We start from the raw sequence: 21924 nt of genomic DNA on the forward strand, positions 1-21924 counted from the left end.
TAAGAGCACAAACCCAGCCACACATGGCTACAATAGAGCACTAAAATTACTATTTCACTGGCTTACTGGCAATTACTGTATATTCCTTTTSCTCTTTCTGTACTCCAAGACAATGTCAGGATCTGACATTTTTATTTTTACTGTATCAGTTGTACAAAAGAGAGCTTTGGTGGGTTTATTTTATGCTTTCACACTAGTCTGTGAGTATGGAYACTTTTATATTGCTCAAAGATGTTGACTGAAACAAAGCCACAAAACAGCCTTTGAAGAGATGTAGTAAAGGCAGTAACAATGAAACTGATATGCAGACTAGGCTCATTATTTACATGATGCTGTTCCTCCTCATGTTTGTAATTATTTTAAATACATCACAGCTCTTACACGCTACTGATCTAACAGCTGGATTAGGAGATATCTGCTAAATAAAATCCATTATTGCTACAATATAAGGCAGATGACAACTCCTATACCCATTACAGATAATAGGCATTAAAATCACCTTGATTTAATGATAAAAACWAGCAGGACTTCAGCACTACAGAAAATTTGGCAGGAATAGAAGCCTTCAAACAAGTTCACAATCAGTGCTTCCCATTACTGGTATTTCTCTAGTGCAGGGTCCTTCCTGGAGGATTCAAGATGAGATCCTTGGTCTTAGATTAGCAGACAAACCATGCTTTCAGCCCACTGCTGAACTTAACAAAGGAGTTGGTCTGCACTCAGCTCCATGGACATGAATCATYCTGTTTAATAGTGTCAGTCCTTGCCTGCTTGAACACGGACATAATACCAGGTTTAGGTGGTTCAATGAGGGGATAACACAGCAAGCTCATTCAGCCAAAGCCCGCACCAGTCCTGACCTCTCACCACATCAAGGGCTGGACTAATTGGGGTTCTTTGACCTTGTATTTTAGAGCTGTTTCTGCAACATCACAAAGTTTCAGCTTCTCCCAATACACAGGAAGATAGAAAGAAGGAGAAATAAAGGACAGCTAAATAACGAACAAATCAAAAAAGGATATCCCATTATATGAAAAAGGTGAGCATGGATTGAGAAGGCACCGTAAAATCACTATGATGGGGTTTTTATCTGTTGCTCTCTACAGATGGATTTGCAATTACTGGCAGTGTCTCTCTGTCTCTCTTTTCTTTSCTTAGATGTAGGTTTTCAAAAGCGATTAGTGAGTCTGAGTGTTGATCTAAAGTCACTTTAACAAAGGTTGACTTCCAGARGGCAGACACGTCCTGAAAATCAGCATCCTTTCAAATGTCTGAAGTTAAACATCTGTAAGCAAAGWTGCCTGCATATTTTATTCTTATCTGTTGAAAGAAGTCATGTTTTTATGAAATGTTTGTTTTTATTCTGTAAAACTTGATACAGGACTTTGAGTGTAATGCTGATCTTGTACAAAGATAAAGCAAGACTGAAAAGAAAGAAATTACTTTTTCCTTTCCTAGCTTGGAAATTATGAAAATCTTAATATTCAACAGCTCAGAGGTGGAGCTGGACTAACCTACGGGCCTGACCACTTCTTTCCATTACAAAATCGTATCCTCAGTTGCTTGCCAAATATTAAAAAGTTGTGCTGCTATTTCCGATGACAGGTTCAACCAAACTGGGGATTTTTGGGGGAAATTTCAGCTGTGTCCTTCACAGAAGACAGCATTCTTGTGGAAAAAAAAATTCATATATGGTTAAAGATTGTATCATCTTACTGTGATACATAACGCTCACATAAGATGGGAATGAAAATTATAAGGCAATATTAATTTTGGAATATCCAAAGTTTTTTTTTGAGTGATTTACCTTAGAATTTTAATATTCACTTAAGCTACAGATTTCTGAGAGAAGTGGATGAAAAACACAACAACAGATTCTTGCAATAATACCATGCAACCATAAGATAAATATTTTTGATTTGCTTTTATGTTTTATGGCAACAAAATGGATTGAAATATTTTACAATAATATTCAATTATTCAGGTTTTCCAGTGCCTGAATCATATTTCAATTTATTTTTTGAGGACTCTAATGAGTTAAAACAATACAGAAGTATAGCCATACCATCTGTCAAGGTTAACTTTAATGGTGATGATTATGACTTTATAAGCACCTTTCTTTAATTTGACTACATTTCTTTTACTTTAAATTATTTATATACCCTGATGTGGTTCTTGCTTAGGAATGCTCTAAAAAGCTATTTAAAAAGTCACAAAAACAACAAACTTGAAAACCAAAGACGATTATTCCAAGATATGAGTAGCAGTTTGAAAGTATTTCAGCTTCAAATTGTTGACTTAAGCTTAGGACATAATTTACTAGTACAGTTTCCTTCACACTATTCTAGGAAACCATAAAGTTGATGGAAAATACAGCTAATTTCTCTCTCCATCTCTCCTTTACAGAACACTACACAAACATATCTGTCTTAAAGAGAGACAAAGTAAGATACTTCATCCTACTCTCCATGTTTTTTGGCACTCCTCTGAGATCACTCAATGTTATTTAATCTTTTGTTTACTGTTGAGTAGAAATATTTAAGATGAGGAGTATACCTTTTGGCTGCTACAAATCAAAAGTTTCAAGGAGAAGTTTCTCCTTGAAAAGGGCATCCTTAAGTTCTTTTCAGGAAAACTCTCCAAATTCTCCTTCTTAAAATAGCCACTAATTCCAGCTGTCCTTAATAGGACTGCTGATATGCCACAGCTGAGTGCTGTCTTCCTTTGTTTCCCAAGAAAAGTTTCCTTCAGGAAAAAAAGCCCTGTGTCCTTACAAGAACTACCTATCTTACATAGTGAGCATGCCAAACGAAAACCAATTTTAAGCCTGCAACAGGAACCAGGGCTTCCATATATATTTACTCGGGGCTTACCTCTGAAGAAACATAAAYAGATATATTTACTGCCACCTCTCAAGTACAAAGTCAGCTCATATTTGCACACAAATAGATCTGTGTATAAACCACCCATCTGAAGGCTGTGATGGCTGTCTCCCAGATAGGGAGTATTACTTTTTGCTTGTGTGTTGTCTTATTACAGGATAGTCATTACAATAAAACTCAAGAATAAGTCAATACTGACCTCTATCAATGACACAYTTTAGCACACTTGAAGAACACTTGAGTTTTAGCTGGTTCAGATAGAACTGGTAGCAGAGATTAGAACCAAAGGTAAAACACAGCAAGAGAATTARAATTAAAAAGCAACAGCTTCTGTCGAGTTTAAATCAGGGAGAACAGCAGCAGACCTCCTTTGGACTGCGGTCACAACCAGAGCAGAGACTGTGAGAGCTCACATTTGACATAACCMGTTTGACCTAAGGAGAAAAGCGGAATTGCAGCAGCCCCAAACARCAGCAGCAGYAGCAATAGCAGCAGCAGCCGGGCAGGCAGCAGTGACATTCCAGCCCGGAGGAAACAGAAGCCTTTTAGGGCACTCACTTTCCCAGGAAGTCCCACACAAACCCCCCTACGTGTTGCGGTGCGGGGACCGACACCTGGTAGGGAGGGTGCAATTTGCGGGAGGCGTGCTTTCTGAGGAAAGGCACAGTCACAAACACCCCCCCAGACAAAACAAAACAACACAACTCGGGGAACGGGGCGGGACAGGACACGTGGGAAGAAAAAGCGAGGAAGGAAACAGAACACAAAATGAAAAGTTACAGAGAGACAGGAGGTTATGGAATGGCAATACAAAAAGCAAACAGTTAGTTACAAAGGAAGTGARTAACCAGACAGCTACAAAACTCTCTACACCATCACAATCGGGCACAAAAACAGGGCTCTTTGCCCATAGAAATGTGGACTTAGGGCCCACCTTCCCATAAGAAAAAGTAAAATCCTCCCCACAGAGAATATATACGAGGTTGTGCTTTCAACTTCGTGTTGACTCTAGAATATTTTTCAAACTTTTGCACAGCATGCACCAYAACACATTGTTTTTAATATCTTTTGTTCCATTCACAGCTGAAAAACAATGTCACCCACTCAGTAACTGYGACAGCTACTGAAGAGTGGAAGCATTTCCCTCTTTATGTTAACTTAAACACAGGCAGCTTTGCCTACATTGACAAGGTCTGAGAGAATATTTTCTGCTTTTTATTTCATCTTCCTCTCCCTACTGTTTCTTCTCTTGCTCTGTTCCTCTATGCACATGTCCCTAATAGGCAGCACATCTCTGCTGTGGATGAACTGTGACACTTTTTTTCAATTCCTGCCAATGTATGGTCTAGTTCTACAGGGAAGAAAGACTCTCTTTTGAATAATCYCATTCTTTTTAGTACAGTTATTCTCTGAATGTGACTTATTTCTCCTCATCTTGTTCCACATGGAATATTGACTGTTCCTGATATGCACAGCAGTATTTCCTGTTTAGTTTAATGACAATTGTTTCTGCAAGCACCAAGGTTCTTCTTTGCACAACAGAGTTCGATCAGCTGTAGAAGCATTAGAAGGCAGGATAATTTCTAGCTCTCTCTGCATGGACTACCATTTGGGAAGACTTTTAAAAGGCAAAATTATCTATTATTTTCCAGGACAACAAGACTCTAGCTCCAAAAGATGTATGTAACACACCTGGACACACAGGTTCAGCCATGAAAGAATATTTTATAAACAAGCATTAGAGATAAAAACAGGGCCAACCTATATGTTAAATAGGCATGATAAAATCTCTGCTTTATGCAAAAACTCACAAGAAGAGAGCAAGTTTTCAGGGAATAGTGGTTTAGGGGAGCAGTTGAAAACAACTAAGGTCAAACAGAAATTCCAACAATTATTAAGAAAAAGAGAAACTACCAGCTAAAACCTCACTATAAAGTATCTGGAACTTTCTACTCTTTCTCCAGTGCTGAGATTATATTACAGTTCCACCTGAAAAATCATTTCAGATGTTGATACTTTGCTAATTCATCACACTAACAATATCCAAATTAGATCYCTAGATCGTGAAGATTTTTTCTATTTCCACTTAAGAGTGGCTACAGAACACAAAAACTTAGATTTTTTTTTTCCCCCATCTTGGTTTACTCAGCTGCTGGCAGTCACATGATAACAAAAATAATCTTTCCTTTTGCATAGTCAAAATATCTATTCTAATTACTAGAAATAAGAGAAAACATATTCTACGTTATCTCAGTATTGGTAGAAAGGGTAACAACTCAAAAAGAAGGAATGGATAAAACAGAATAGTCAAAGTGTTTACCAAATTGTTATGGAATGATGATGTCTTGTCATTTAGGGGTTTTATGCTTTCATAGTAAGAGTTTGGTCTCTGACTGAAACAGTAAGAAACTACCCCGTAACATGAAAAATAATAATTGCCTCACAGATCTCTAGAAGTGCATCTTTTCAAAGAAAAAGCTTGCTTTCTAGCTCTGAAGATGGTGCAATTGCTTATATCTATAAAAGAGAAGGAGATTCATTTTAATTTCTTTCTTTTCTTTTGYAGACTATGAAYTTTTTTGTTTATAGGCCACTTGTTCACTGTCAGATGCTGCTAGCCAAATCGTGATTAGTTTCTGAATGCTAATGTAATAAAAAAATCAGGCTTGCATTAAACGCATGTGTAAGAAGAAAGTTCTCTTCCTGTCATTTCAAACTCCTCTAGGAATCAGGCTGAGGCACAATGCATGTTTCTGACTTCTCTTCCTAAACAGTAGTTACTTATGCACAAAGAAAAATAACCCCGAACAGGTATTACTGCCTAGAAATTCACTTTTGGCCCCCTGTAAGATGAAAAAATGACAGAACACACAATCCAATTCAGATCTTTCCCAAGATGTATTACTTATAATTGTGATACAAATGTAATAGAATCATAATAAATTATAATTTTTGTTTGGGACATTATAGTCTTGAAAAAAATCAGAGCCTCCTGGCTCCAAGAAAAAGATGGAAAATGTTGAGAAGTACTGAATCAAGTTTTGCTCAGACAACAGCAAATCTGTTCATTCAGGCTTCACTTGGGCCAAAGTTTACCTGTGCTCCTATCAGTACAAACAGTTAAGAGGCCACTTGTCAGAAGAATGTGAGTAACTGGTATCACCAAACTCTGCAAAGTAATTTTCTTATTTGTATTTGCAAGAGCTATGCCTGAAGAATTTATCAAAACAACAARCTGTTCTACAAACACACCACAATGTCAGAAGCTTTTCCTTCTCCATTCCCTTACAGCTCTAWCTACCCTTCTAGTTTTACCTATATCAGCCCTATTTTTGAGCAGCCAGATAACAATGGTAAGACACCCTCTTCCTTACAATGTARAACAATAAAGGACCAAAGACAGAAAAACTCTAAACAGACTTTCCCAAAACAGGCACTCTAAAGTTTTTAARACCAGAAAAATAACTGTTATCTCTAATTCTAATCAGCTCTACTGCACCTCTTTTAACTTTATACCATTCTCACCTTTCTAGTTCTGCTATCTTCTTATCCTTATCATTCTTCTCATTTTCCATCTCTTTCAAGATCTCCAGAAGACGATCCACTTCAGCCTGAGCCTTGCCAGATTCTTCCCGATACCGTGTTACCTCTCTTTCCAGCTGCTGCATGCGGTCACTCAGCTCTGGACTGGCCCTTGCCTCCAGCATYGCCTCATGAGCCTGTAAGAAAAAGGTTCAAGAACAAAACACTTTGTTCACATTCACGTATTTTACAGATACTATGGCAATCCCAAAATGCCATCTAGACACCTATTTCAAAATGGCAAGGTTACTTATTACACAGAAATGTACAGGGCCTGTGCTACTCTTAAGTAAGGGGAAATAGTTTCTAGGAAAAGAAACATTTACAACAAATTTAATTTTTTTTTAATTCATCCCAAAAATACCCTGTGACTCTTAATCTGAAACAGAGTTGAAATAAAAAAATATGAAAAAATATATGAAAAAATATGAAAAAAAAATGAAAAAGGTTAACTTCTTTGAAAGAAAAGAAAAAGCAAGTGTGAGTGTAAAAGTTCCTAAAATACACTTCTAAAACAGCGACAGGACTACAGATTTAGTTATCTGAGGCATTTTTAATCTATACATACTAGAAAAAGAAATCACAGGTTAATAGCCTTCAATAATTACATCAATATGAAAAGAGTCAGATTTGCACAGATGGTGCCCATATACTCAAACCCTTGCTACCTCTGTGAGCCACACAGACCAAGGTTAATGAGCAGAGCTACMCACTGAAATTTTCTTTGTCTAGTTACCTAGGAAATACGTTTTTCAGAATCAGGCTATTGGGACAAAAGGTATCAGATGACTGAGGATAACATGACCTGATGAAGAGATTGTTTAGGTTTTTTTTAATGGTTTGGGTTGTTACAGAAATCACTAATTTATTAGTAAAATTAATTCAATAGTTCCCAAGCATGTAAGAGACAGGAGGAATGCAGCATATATGCAGCAGGTTAAACCAGCAGACTAAGGATTATCCTTTTTCTCTCACYCTGTCCCTCTGCACTTGGATCTTGAACTGCAATTTAATACCAATTAAAGCTATTTCAGAATTGCTCAAAATTGCTTCAGTGAATCGCAGGTTTGAGGGGGGAATTCTGCTGATCAGGGTTGCCTGCAAAAGCCAAGGCCTTGCTCTTCTTGAAACAAACCTACAACAGAAAATAAGACTACAGGCTTTTCTCCCTTCTGCGTGCAGCTGTGGRAAGTTGTTTTACAAGCTGCCAATGTTCTGCTCCAAAGCACACTAAGTCTAGATCTGATAGTATGGGACTCTGTTGCTTTTAAARGTAATTGGAGAGAACTGCAGCAGTATAAAAAGTCAGTGCTGAAAGCTGCTTCCAAAGAACCAAATGGCAAAATTACATTTGGCTAAATCTGTTTAGTTATTCAGTAAAATAAGACTGGAGGAAAATATCCATTTATTGACCCCGACATTTTTGCCTTGAAGTGTCTAGATTTTAATTAGCTTCTTTAAAGCCAAGACCACATTCTAGAACAATCCAGGAGACTTGTGGAGCAGAATATTCTGGGACTGGAAAAGTCTTGATGCCTGTCTTTACTGGGACTGACCTTGGGACAGATCTGGGTTTCCCAAACAAAAGGAAGGTTCACGTTCCAGGGCCTGCAGCTCTAGTCTGAGGGTCAATACTAAACTGTTTTGGTTTTCTTTTGTTTTTTTCTGAAACAAGAATTYCAGAAAGCTGGCTAACCTGGACAGTATTTTATCCTAGAACAAAATGCCTGGCATTCCCCAGGTCTCCCAGGCAGATGTTGGCAAGAGTGCCCAATAACTAAAAATCATGGAAGACCAGAACCCATCCCTGAGGTAATGCATTTAAGAAGACTTCAAAGGCTCCCTATTTCTGAGTGATTTTCAAATCAAACCCTGACACTCCTCTGTCACTGAACTRCAATCCTGTTTCTGGGGTTGTGACTGAGATCCAGGCACAAGGGTGAGCCTGGAAGCTTTGTGAAGCCTTCTGGAGTTAGGGTGGTCAATGTTTCCAGATTCCTTACTGCCCCATAAGCACTTTGAATTACACACACTTGGAAAGGGCTCTCCACAGCAAGTGGAAGTGTAATTAATGCCCTGCCAAGAGGATGCAGACTCCAGGAGGATGTGGCAGCAGCGAGACTGACAAGTGTGTCAGCTCCATGAACAGCTGCAAGCATCAGGGGACATACTTGGCTTTGGAAAGAGTGTTGGTGCGTGTTTCTGAAATGCCTTTTTGGGATTTCCAGCCTGCAGGAAATCTGAAATACTTGATTTCATTTCCTTTTCAACTACACCYTRAATTTAAAAAAAAAAAAATCCCCTGTTCTTCCTTCCCAAATACAGGGAACTTTGAATACTGTTTTCKGGGGCACCTATACACCCACTGAGGGCGTCTGTATTCTCCAAAGATACATCATCTACAGAGTTAATCTGTGTTTTCACCAGACACAGAGCCTGAGTTCTTCTGTACAGGACGTAGGTATGTTTCCAACATCTCAAATAGTTTGTTTTAACAAGTACTCCTCCAGGYTCTTTAAAGTCATCCAAAATACATGATCAGATAATCAAGAAACTTCTTATAAAAAAAGACAAAGTCACCGTGTTAGCCTGGCTTATTAAACTCTCTAATTCAAAAGAAGTTATAAGACCTAATGCAATTTGACTGTCAGAACAGTCCTGATTTATTTCACTCTGCTAATAAAAGCATCTCCACAACAACCCAAGAGACACTACTGAGAAGAGGAAATAAATTTTCTTTTCTAGAGAATTAGCCAACAAGTCAGTGTGTCTGGTTCTTATAGAACCAAAGGGCTATTTACACGACATAAATTATTAGTTAAGACACAGAACACATGTTATATGTATATAATGAACATAAGTATGGATACTTTCACCTAACACAAAGAGAACGTTATGTGATATGGTGAAAACTGGAGACCACTTCCTGCATTGTGACTTACTGACTGAGTGACTTTGGTCCATTTTGTGGGTTTTGTACAAAATACGTATTTCATGACCATATCTAAAATCCTACTGGATTCATTTATTGTCTAAGAGAGAAAACCAATGCATTTAGAGGTTTCCCACAAACTCAGATCAAGATTTGGAACAGATGRAATTGGCTACCTTCCCAATGCAACACTGTGCAAAATAATTCATCTTTTTTTCTCTAATCAAAAACCTAAACACAAATAATGAATTCCTCTAGTCACAGTAAAAAAAAACATATACAACTTGTCCCACGCACCAAAGGTGTACAGAAATTCCAAAATAAGTATTAATTTCATTTCTGAAGCAGAATCTACATATAAAGTGACAAATGCACCAAGAGTTTCTCCTGTATTAAGAAACTATAAGTGTAGTTCAGYAAGTTTCACTTTTATCTCTGCCTGATACAGTATTTGAAAATCTTCAGTCTTCTAATATAGTTACAAACAAATGCGCTAATTTGTAAAAGAAGTATGATAAAAATTAAATTTAAAAAGAAGCTTGTTTTAAGGTGAAGGGAACACTGCACTTTCTCATCTGCACAGGCCACTGAGTTTACTTGATTAGAGGCTATTTAAACCCCTTAATTGTTACTGCTGACCATGTATATTCCCTTGTGAAGTCAAACAGGTGAATTTAAGCTACTTTGAAGAGCACAACCAAACTTGCACATTTCATTCTGCATCAATCTACATAAGAAACAGTCACATTTTAGCTAGRAAGCAGCGCCCTCTTAAGCAAAGTTTTCATTAGCAAATCTCATCTGATCAGTATTAATCTTTKCCAGTGTGAATTCAGTTTCAAATTCTAAGTGGTTCAGGACTGAGAATAGGTTAAATTTACTACTCTGGATCTGCTCTCACAGTTCTTTAGAGGGATTATAAACTAAGAGGTGGTTTAACAGCTTTCTGCTTTCCTGCTCTTAGCCATCATTTCCCATCTGGAATGTGGTTAAGTGATGGGGTGAGTGTTYCAGGTACCTATAGAACATAAGAAAGAGTGATTGTTCCTCAAATAAATAAATGTACTACAACTTCTATTGCTTCCACAGAAAATCAGCTGACAAAGCCAACTTCTACAACTAAAACAAAGATGACCAATGTTTCACAGAAATAACCTCTATTTACAGATGGAGAGGAGTGGAAGACAAAACACATTAAAAAGAATTTTCTAAGTTGATATTTCTTGTGCCAAAAAACTCTTTTTTAAGAGGTAAGGTAATCTTAAACAGCTTAAAGTGTGCCAGAGACAGGGAAGAAAACAATAGGACGTATCTAATTTAAAAGTTCTAAAATAYAAATTCCAAACATTATGAACAAGATTCCAAATCAATATTCCTAAGGTATTAACTAAATCGAACAGCAAATAATTCCAAGCAAACACTTTCTACTTTTACCTATGAATTAAGACAGTAAAATTCAGTTTAACATTTCACATACAAACACTGCCAGGAACTTTTGGCCACGAAGTAAAAGTTCCCAAGATCCTGAAATCCCATTGTAATCTACCCTCCTACCTCCAAGGGTGCCTCATGTCTCCTAAAAATAGTAAAGCCACACAAAAATACAAAAATATATTATGATTATTTACTGCAAAAGACAAACACTTGACCGACCATCTGTACTTTTTCTACYACAAAGACAGAAATTCAAGTGATAAAATACTTGTGCTGTCTTCTATCGTGTCTTTATTAGTTTTAATGAAGTTGTAAATTTGAAAAACAATCAGACTTTCTACTCCTTTAGTTCTAAAGCTCTACACACCACAAACTGTAAAAAGCTGTTTGAAAAGGCTGGAATGGAAGTAAAAGGGTCAGAATGATTCTCTAATATACTATGTACTGTAAACTTGAGTCTGTCACAAAGAGTTATTTGCTGTCTTTTAACCATCTTTACATAGCTAGTCTTTGTTAATGTAACTGCACGTTTTTGACACTGAGTAAGCAAGTATTCAGGTGGAAACAATTCACAAAAAAGTTACTTTCTTTATGAAAAATCATAAAGAGAGGAAGATGCCTCAAGAGAGGCAACTTCCATTACTTTAAAAAGTAATCTCTCCACAAAGATACAGGGTCCCATAGTTGTCATTAAACACTAACAATTTGCTCTCTTCAGGATTATCCCTGACACAAAGAGTGTGCAAAAACAGGAGGGAAATGTCCACAGGACCTCTGTCTTTGTGAGTGTGTTTCAATCCCCTCACCTGCCTCCTCTGATCTCGGCCTTACTCACCTGACCCCAGGCTACCACTATTTCACAGAAACAGAACTCAAGTCAAGAACAGATATTCAGTACCCGGTTGTGGATATTCAGTGTACAGCTCTATACCTTGTTTATTCTAAATTGCAAAATGACACTAAAAACTATTTTCCCAATTCTCTTTCTATCATGTTAATCATGACTGTAGGCTATTTTTTGGCAAATAGTAAGTAATCTCTTCTTAACACCACCAATGGAAAATAAGGATGCATTATTATACCTGTTGTACAGGGGAAAACAAAATGCAAATATATCCTGCCTTATTCACTCAATGTTTTCCTACTMTTAAAACATATTTTATCATCTATTTTCTCTAGATGATTATCATCTTCCTCCTGTATCTCTGACTCACTCTTGGAGCTTTTGTCATGCAATATTGAAACCAGCAASACTCTGAAATGCTATACAAATAACTTTACAAGGCAAAATGAGAAAGACCACTGAGTGTGACACTAGCCATTTCCTAAATTTTGAATATTTAATCTTTTTAAATGAAATCTTCACAGGTTTTTCTGGGAGGAGTAGAATTGGTAAATTTAATTTTTTTTTTAGATATAAGAACGTCAGGGAGAAAACCTTTCCAACTTTCTGTTGCACGAGATGATGCTGACATTGTCATGCATCATCATCAGGACTGGAATTTTTAAAACCATCACAGAATCACAGGATGGTTTGGGTTGGAAGGATCCTTCAAGATCACCTTGTTCCAACCTCCCTGCTGTGGGCAGGGACACCTTCCACTAAACCAGGTTGCTGAAAATGCCATCCAATCTGGCCTTCAAAAGCCTCTTGTACTTTATCCTGGAAGTTTGCTATATTATACTGGAGAAGAAAACAGAGTTTGATCCTACATCTTATATTTTCTGACTTCAGAGTAGTGAGTCTCAAAAAGTTTGCATGCTATAAAAGATTTTGTAGAGAATGTGCTCTCCTTCAAATTCTTCTGCCTATTTGCACCAAGTACAATCTTTTCGCATTATATCTAATTTTCCCAACTTTTTACCAACACTATTTGGCCAGGTTTAAATAATTTCTAACATGGGATGCCACAAAAAACTGGACTACTGCAAGCACCAGCAATTCTCTGACCCTCAGACAATGATTAGAGGATAGACAACTACATTTATTCTGAACATTGCCAAGAGTAACACAGGTATCAAACTCCTGAAGGTTTTGTAACACCATTTTTCATGCACAGAGCCACAAAAGAAATCTCTGTTGAAAAGCACCTTGGATTACGTAATTTAGTGTCAAGATATAATTATACAAACACTCCTTGACAGGAGTGCTCTTTGACATCAAACAGGAGGCTGGAAATAGGATCCAAAATTAAACTGACATAGTACCAGTGAGCTTAATGGTTACACAAGTTTTTAAGCAATCCTTCACTTGCTGTAACTCAGTTGTTATTTCTAATATGCTGCTGTACACAGTGTTACAGAACGCTTCCACGCAAGAAGCTTGATTTGCATGGAAATTCTACCTTCTTGCTCTGAAAATGCACAGACAATGGAGATGAGAGAAAAGTTACAGGACATTGCAAGCACTGGCAGCAAAGGGAAACAGAAACACTGACACAATATTAAGCTGTCCAAACAAAAATGCAGTTAGGCCAACGCAGTCAAACAGTGAAAACATCTCAGAAAGCTTTTTTGAATGACTGGTCAAAAATACCACTGCTTTTTGTTTGTATTCATACTATCCATACTCACTACTACAGTAATTCACCAATATATTCTGTGTTGGCCCCACTATAAAAGCACAGGTGAATACACATGCAACACAAAAAATTAAATGTGCTGGCAATAGCCTCTCAGATTGCCAAGGAACTTACTAGCTTGGATGGATGACTCAATAAAACTTCAGGGTGCTAAAGGGAGAAAGAAGAYAGAAAAAGATGGAGAAAATTTGGGATAGGAAAAGTGTGACAGAGAAAAAGAAAAGATCCAACAAGAAAAGAATTTAAAATAATAACCGCAACATTAATTTACTAAGGCGACAAATCTTAATTAGTGGTTTTAGCATGCATTACTAACCAGCTTCTGAAACATGAGAAAAATGGAGAGTTACCCTTGTGCAAGTTACAAGTTTCACCTTGGTTTTTTTAGTTGAACGTTTTTTTTTTCCAGTCCCCACATATTTAATRTAGTTCTTTGTTTGGGTTTACAAATGAGTTTCACAGATTGAGAAGGACTTTAATTCCTAGTGCTTCCCTTGTACCAATTTCAGGACAGCTGAATGGTTTAGAAAACTAATTCAGTAACTGACACAATATGCATGCCAAATACAATTGATGGATTTTTACTTGTACTGTTACAAGACATCCTGATTTCCCTGGTAGTCTTTTTGTGTTGAATACATCATTTATTGTCCCTTCTCATAAAAAAAAAAACAAAAAACAATTACCAGCTGAGAACAAAAACCAATTTCATCTACCAGTATTATCTGCAATATTTTCAGTTGTGGGAGGAAATCCATGTTCACAAAAGCTAAAACCAGCAGAGTCTGTATTAGACAAACCAAGCTAATTCTTCAGAAAGAAAGAATTTGGATTAACACTTGACTGAATAATTTTTTCCCCTGTTTTTTTGAAGGATACTATTCTCCTGAMTTTGAAGAACACCACTGTAGGAAAAAAACCAAATCAACCCCTCTGAGTGGGCCTGTTGAATCTAAGGTATTTTCCTGGCAGGGAATCACTGCTAACATTTTCTGATGAAAAGTTTGTAGAACTGCACCAAGGGGAAGTTTGTTAACATCTGGTTTTGGACTCTTTCTTCTCCCTAAAAATAAGGAGTATATGTATAAGGAGAAAAACTATGCACTGGAAATGAAGATGGACAAAAATCCACTCATTTTTCCTGGAAAAAAAATCTAAGAGTAGTTGGTCTCTCCCTGATTAGAAAAACAAAATGAAACGAGGTATACTGGCTGGGAAAGACAAAACAGAAAAAGCTGGGGAAAAAAGTATCCTGAGGAACAATTAAAGGAAAACTTTTTCACTAYAAAACGAATACATTAAAATAGTAGTTTGGAAAAAGTTTCCCAAAGAAAAGAAAAAGCACCACAGAGCATAATACCACTTCACAGAAACACAGGGAGAGAACCTCCTGTGTGTGATTTGCCTCTAATGATTCCATTTCAGCCAAAATGAAGACAGGACACCAGGCCATGTAAACTCAACAGGGATTTATGAGTTGCTTTCAGCCTCCAGAATCTCCCAGTGCGTCTCCTGCTAGCAGCAGGATGACAACTGAGCACAGAGGCAGTGAATGTTTAGAATAATTAGAACATTAAGCACACAGATTTGCATAACCATAGTAATGTTATTTTAAAAAACAACCCCAAATATGAAAAACACTGCMGTTTTAGTCCCCAAGTAGAGAATGAATATAAAATAGTTATTAGTGAGAAGAGGAATAGTAACAAGAAGTGGATACTTCAAGTGAGACACTGGAGACTGACATGGAACTAAAAACAATAACAACAAGTTTTCAGCACCCTTGCGCTCRGTTAATATTTTTTAGTATAAAGTTAAATCCCTTTTACAGAAAGAGTGGAAGCTTGCATGGTTCATGGTTTCTCTGAGGCTCACTGGATGTTAGCAAGTGTTTTTCCTAAGGACTACCAAAGTTTTTTTTTATCTAATGACTTAACAGCAGTCCAATTCAGTCYCTTCTGGCAGCTTCTTAACTTCTAGGGCTAACAGATTTAACTGAAAGTACTTAAACATTTAGCTGGGAGTAAGAGGCAAGGGGAATTGGTGCTGGACACTTCTCCATTCAAACTGTGAGGGGAACAACCTAAAAGAAAAAGCTTTTAGCCATTTACTCTTAAGAGCTACACAAGACCTTCCTTCCTGCTTGTGTCTCATGCAAATCTCCACTAAGATAATGTAATAAAACTCAACAGAAAGAACCTCTAATTCAGTTTGAAACTGAATGCTCTCATATAGCCATTAATTTGAAGGTTAATAATTATGACAATTATTTGCAATTATTAACAATGCAGATGCATAAAATTTGAGGTTTTAGAAGCTATAAATGGAGCTGGATTATCTGTCATAATAATTTCAAGGATGAGAAGGAACTAATCCGTTTTGAAAATGTCAAAGTGCCTGAATAAATATCTGCAATGCATTTAGAAAGAGAAAGCCTTTGAAAATAYTTTTTAACTTCTGTGCAAGCTACAAAAAAAAAAAAACCACATTGGGAAGGTAAAAACAGAAAACAGAAACAGCTGGAAAAAAGGTTATTAAAGAAAAATGCAAACTTACTGCAGGTGTAAAACATATCCAAGTGAAAGTTAACTATATTTTCCTGAGTTATTTCACACAGATTATAGTAGGCTATCAATGTTTTTTTGGTTGTAGAACTGAAACTATTGTGACAACAATTTAAGTAGCTACCTTGGATAAAAGCATGCTCTAACAACATGCGGCAAATCTTGGCTATGACAGATTCATCAACTCATTACCACTAAGACACTGAAACAGGGTGAAACTGCAATTCATGACAGAGAATTCAAATTAAAGGGTCCTTCAGGTCTTGTGAAATACCACTGAAAACAGCCTGTGAGACTAACTAAATGTGTACAACTACATTTTTTTGCTGCCGTGCTCTGTTGATGCTGAATAACAGAACAGTTGATTCTGTGTCACAGAATGAAAAAAGAAGGACAAACATGGGTCTAGATATGCATGTACAGAGTTTAATTTACACAGTTCTCAGGTGTATTAACACCCACCTTGCACACACACAACAGGAATTCTAAAAAGGTTTTAACTGATGACTCAAAATCACACACTCAAAATCACACCAGTGTGCCACACTGGTGGCACAACCTTTTCATTTATTTCTATGCTTTCCTTCAAGCAGGGCCAACCCTGCACCTGAATTTATCAAATTAACACCTGTAAGCATTGATAATTGGTATGTGAAATATTTAGCTGTTATTTTTTTAGCTGCTACATCAATTTAATGGCATAATGTTGCTACAAACTGTACAGAAGCATTCTAAGCCTTAAATTCCTAGTAGCTGCTAACAAAAAAAGCCAATAGCACTGTTATTGCAGTAAGTGAAATCCAAAATTAGCACAGTTGTCTGAAAGTTACTTCCTGATAGGCTTAGTTTGCAATATGGTTTGCATGGACGATGTTCAGTTCTTGCTGAAAAGAAATTCACAGAATTTTCCTTTAAGACCCGAAGTTTGCTTTGTAGACACAGGCAATGTGTTTAGAACTGCATGCTTACAACACATATAAAATCATGAACAAAGATTACCTTTTTCAACTGAGTTTCCATCTTCAAACATTCTTCTTTTTTCTGTTCTAATGCAATTTCCAGTGTCTTGAGTCTTGAATCTTTCTTCAGTCCCGATGAAGCTAATGATGAAGCATGTTCCTTAAGATCCAGTAATGACGTCTAAATTAAAAGATGTGAAATAATTAAGTAAGTGCAATAACTGGTTTTTATTCTGTCTTTGTTTTCTTTCTATCCCTTCACACCAAGTTCAGAATCTAATGTAGAACAATGTCTTTTTTCAGGATATTTGTGTCACTGACTTAAGACAGCCTGAATTAACTCAGGCKTTCAGGATTAAAATAACACCTTGTCTAAATTAATTTTAAAACAATAATTAAAGGTGGACAATTCTGTAWACTGGAACTTGTGCTCCAGTGACAGTCATGTTTAAGAAAAATTGGTTTTCAGTAAAATTGCATTTAAAATCATATGTAGTTAGCAGATTTAGCCACTGAGGGGATTCAAAGTTGTTTTTTTTTTACAGCTTCCATGGGGTGAAATTGATTTATGCTCCCTAACTCCAAAAGACATCTCAACTTCTTTCTTTCTAAATCATTTTTGTGTTGTTTTTTTTCCCTGTCAAATGCTGATTTCCATGTATACATATTTTTGTATTATTTTACTTTGAGTTTTGAAAAAAGATTGTAGGTACACAAGACAGAAACAGAGAACATTTATATTTCCCTCATATAATTAAGGTAATTTGTCTAGCCAACTGGCTCATTACCAGCAATCAAATTAATTAATCAAAAAAGGACTCAAGAGTACAAAGAACTAGCTGTGTTGTTTCAATAAAGGAACAAACATTATCCTCATGCTTTTGGCACCCACAGCTTTGATCAGCCTCTACTCTTTCCTCCCCACATTTACACAGGGACAAGCTTGTTCCCAGCCTTCCGTTGTCTGTAAGCACAGCTCCAGTCAATGCCATCATTGACCATCAGTCATTCACCACTAATAAGATTAACTGCTGCAAACAAGGGGATGGCTGCTATCCCTGAAAAGGTGGTTTGGAAACACTGATGCTTTGCAAATTCTCAAATGATGTATTTTATCAGATAAGCTTTGTTGAAGGACAATTACTATAAAGGAACAGTTTTCTTCATCTCAAATGTAACATAAACGTATACAATAAACAATTCCATCACAACATATTCGTGCTGCTGGTCAACCTCTTTCTCAGTGAGATCCCCTTGTAAAATGCTGACTCTCTCTTTCAGGTCCTTAATGTCTTTCTTGTAGTTGTCGATCTCTTCCTGCTTTTCTCGTTCATCTCTGTCACGCTGCTCCTTTAAACGYTCAATGGTCTTTTCCTGACAAAAGAAAGCGCTCTGTGAGGAAAATTCCTCTTCGTCAATTCAGCTTCTGAGGCGTCTTATCACAACACTTCTGACAAAGTTAAAACGAGGARAAGGAGCGTATTGCCATTTTCTTTTCTTTACAGTTGTAAAGATCCTCAAGAAGGAGAAAACTTGAGAAATCTATGAATTCATTGCTGTGAAATACAAGGGTCCCTGGATCCCTCTCAGCTCTCAGTTGCAATACACCCAGCTTATCTGGTTCTGTTTATCAAAATCAGCCTAAACCCAGGTGTGCTTTGTTTCCTGACTTATTTAAATCTTATTTTTCTAAAAAGTACAGTTAAATCTGCGGTCCTTCAGAGCACACCGGGATTTATATGCAGTACAAAAAAGGCAACAAAATAACTTTTCAGTTATCAACAGAAACCAGATATCAACGGGGCTTTGATCACCTTGGAAGCTGAAGGGATGCAAACAAATTACCCAACCTCAGGTAAAGATTTGCCACAGTTCATAGAATCAGCCTAAAGGAGCTGTAGGCCTGGCTCTCTGGGAATCGTGAAAAAAATTACATATAGTTACTCCAGAAAGTTGCCCCAACCAGAGAGAATGGGAAAGCCTATCTCTGAGCCGGTTATTTCCCAAGAACGGAGCAGACAGAAATGTTCATTTACCGGGATAATCGCGGCGCTTCCACCGCGGGAATYCCGCCGCTCCCCCCACAGCGCGCGTGCTGCAGCGCCCTCTAGCGGGGGACGCGTTCCCGCCGCTCCCGCCCCGGACTGGGAGCGCTTTCGGGTGAATGGGGACAGCGGCTGGGGACAAGGGACAGTGCCCCTGGACAGGGGACAGCCCCTCCAGACAGGGGACAGCGCCTCTGGACAGAGGACAGTGCCTCCAGACAGGGGACAGCGGCTGGGGACAAGGGACAGTGCCCCTGGACAGGGGACAGCCCCTCCAGACAGGGGACAGCGCCTCTGGACAGAGGACAGTGCCTCCAGACAGGGGACAGCGCCTCCGGACAGCGCCACCGGACAGGGGACAGCCCCTCCGGACAGGGGACAGCGCCTCTGGACAGGGGAACAGTGCCTCCGGACAGGGGACAGCGCCTCCGGACAGCGCCTCCGGAGAGGGGACAGCGCCTGGAGACAGCGCCTGGGGACAGGGGACAGCGGCTCCGGATAGGAGACAGCGCGCCCGGACAGCGCCTCCGCACAGTGGACAGTGGCTCCGGACAGGGGACGGTGGCTCCGGACAGGGGACAGCGCCTCGGGACAGCCCCTCTGGACAGGCTGCCAGCAGGAACAGCTCCCCAGGGAATTTCAGCGCTTTCCATACTCACTTTTTCTGCAAGCGCTTCTTCCAGCGTGGTCAAGGCAGTGTCAGTGTTGGTGGTGTCCGCCTGCAAGGATTTCACTCGGTCYTTCAAGCTGCTCATCTGCTTCTCCTTGTCTCTCAGCTGCTCTTGAAGGTTTTCAATCTTGAACCAAAGGAGTAAATTTTAAGACACAGCAAGCAAAACCATCCAAAATCTTCTTAGGAGTATATTAAATTATTAAAATTATTCTTAAAGCAAAGGAAGTAGGCAAAGGTGTAGTTCTTACAATCCTACATCAAAACATTAAATGATCCAAAACCATAAAGTAACAACAAGGAGTCAGCAACCTTTTTACAATCCAAAGGAAGTTCAGAGCAAGTCTAAACAACATTCACAAGAACATAAAGAAAAGCTATTATTCCAGATTTCTGAGAATGGTAGACACTGTGTGACAGAAGGATGATCACCACATTAACAAAGACATCAAGAAATGTATTAAGGAAGGAAAGAAGCTGACAAAAACCTTACTGCATATGTAAACTAAAAAAGGCACTTGATAATTATCAAGTTGTGAAGAAGGATTATTTTAAGCATTTTCTTTGGTACCATCCTATTTTTTGCTGCACTGGCAASTTTCTTGTTCATCTTACATGGTGGCTTGCTATATAATTAATGGACTATCACAAAGTGCCATTCCTTGGGCAGAAAATGTATCAGCCTTGTTTTCTGTGAGTGTAAAATTTCATCTATTTATGAGTTCTGAATATATCTTTTGATACAGTGAAAAGACTTAATGCCAACCCCCTTTTATGCATATATACACATCAAAAGAAACAGACATGTTAACATTATAACCTGTCAAAAACAAACTTATCAACAAAGAAGTAAAATGTAYACAGATTTCTCAGTTGCTTCCTTTTTGTGCTGTTCTGGCAAGTTCTTCCTGCATCAGCAAATGCACATTATAAACTAATGAATGTTATGGATCACATAAACTACCCAGCTCCAGAATATTTGTAGCAAGATACTCTTTCAAAGACATTTGTAAGAAATAATGCAACCAGACAACATAATCCCAAAGGCTAACTAGCCCAGTGTCATAATGGTAAAATAAAGCATTATCTAGCCTTTTGTTTCATCTGTTGAACAGCAGTTAGCAGCTGCTTGGTTACTGGAAATGTAGCAACTATACTGAGGTTTTACTCTTCAACCCTGGAAAAACYGAGTTTCTGTGATTACTGTACCCACATGCACTGCTACTTTGCTATCTGTATTGGAAGTACATCTGGCTTACAGCANAAAAAAAAAAAAAAAAAAAAAAAAAAAAAAAAAAAAAAAAAAAAAAAAAAAAGCATGAGGCTTCCAAGTCATGCTCAAAAATAAATTTGGGCACAACCCACTTGACATTACAAAATAAAATTGGAGAGCACCAAAAAACCATAACCAGTGGCACAGCACGTCAGTTAGAATCGATGGTAAGAACTGAAAATTCCACCTTTATACACTCCTACTACCTTTTTAGCATACATTTGCAGCCCATGGAGCTTCTAAATGGACCTCACCAGCTCTGACTGAAAAGTTCTGGTGCGCACACGCAGAACTGCTGAGGAGGCAACACGCCCCAGGGTAGCCCATACAGCTGCTTTTGACTTCAGGAGCTCCCAGTGTCATCAGCTGTCTAGACAGGGTGGCTGTTTGGACAGCCAGCCATGAAAATATACTACAAAGAAGGCTGAGTTATTCTTAGACCCATGTTTACTTCAGGAGGAGAAACACTCTCGCCAAAGGCTCTGTCTGGCTGAAGAGGGGATAGTGCAGAGTGGCTTCTGCTGTGAGCAAACCACTCACAAGAGCAGATAAATAATTCAGCTTCAGCATACATTAAGGTCTTCACCAAGGCAGCACAAGCTTTTATTTGGACAAACCTAGTGTGCATTTTCATGTTTCAGTTACTGTTTGCAAGGATCAGAGYAAGGTGACAGCTGTATGACAGCACTGTGTATGAGTGCTGCACCTYCCCATTGCAACGGCACCCTCTGGTATTAAAAAAAAATCCCAGAACAAAAATGTAATCTGTATCAAGTCTGAACCTGTCTATTCTTTCAGTCTACATACGTATTTTTCAGTCTGGAGCAACAAATAGTGGAGTTTGTTATCACTGAGGGAACAGCAGGTATTCAAAAATATTCCAAGTCACGTTTAGATACTGACTAAAAACCCACTGTAGCTCCAGCTGTGCCCTTTGTGGGGTCAGGTAACAGAGTCTCCCTTGAACAACACGGCCCCTAGACTACAGAAAATGGGAACTG

The 21924-nt window shown here is 38.2% G+C and overlaps 1 protein-coding gene across 4 annotated transcripts in view; it reads right to left on the reverse strand.

Annotated features, from left to right (window-relative positions):
• The window catches only part of ERC1 (ELKS/RAB6-interacting/CAST family member 1), a 269145-nt gene that overhangs the window by 147606 nt on the left and 99615 nt on the right, over positions 1-21924 (reverse strand). For all 4 annotated transcript variants that reach the window (XM_057390065.1, XM_057390061.1, XM_057390063.1 and 1 more), the window contains 4 exons: positions 19640-19777; positions 18169-18309; positions 16976-17116; positions 6408-6601 (listed from right to left, as the gene is read on the reverse strand). In XM_057390065.1, the coding sequence (XP_057246048.1) occupies positions 6408-6601; positions 16976-17116; positions 18169-18309; positions 19640-19777 (614 nt within the window). The remainder of the gene's footprint in view (positions 1-6407; positions 6602-16975; positions 17117-18168; positions 18310-19639; positions 19778-21924) is intronic.

The sequence above is a fragment of the Malurus melanocephalus genome, unplaced genomic scaffold (genome assembly GCF_030028575.1).
Source record: "Malurus melanocephalus ecotype Western Australia unplaced genomic scaffold, MMel_1.1 scaffold_22, whole genome shotgun sequence".
In the NCBI taxonomy this organism is placed as follows: domain Eukaryota; kingdom Metazoa; phylum Chordata; class Aves; order Passeriformes; family Maluridae; genus Malurus; species Malurus melanocephalus.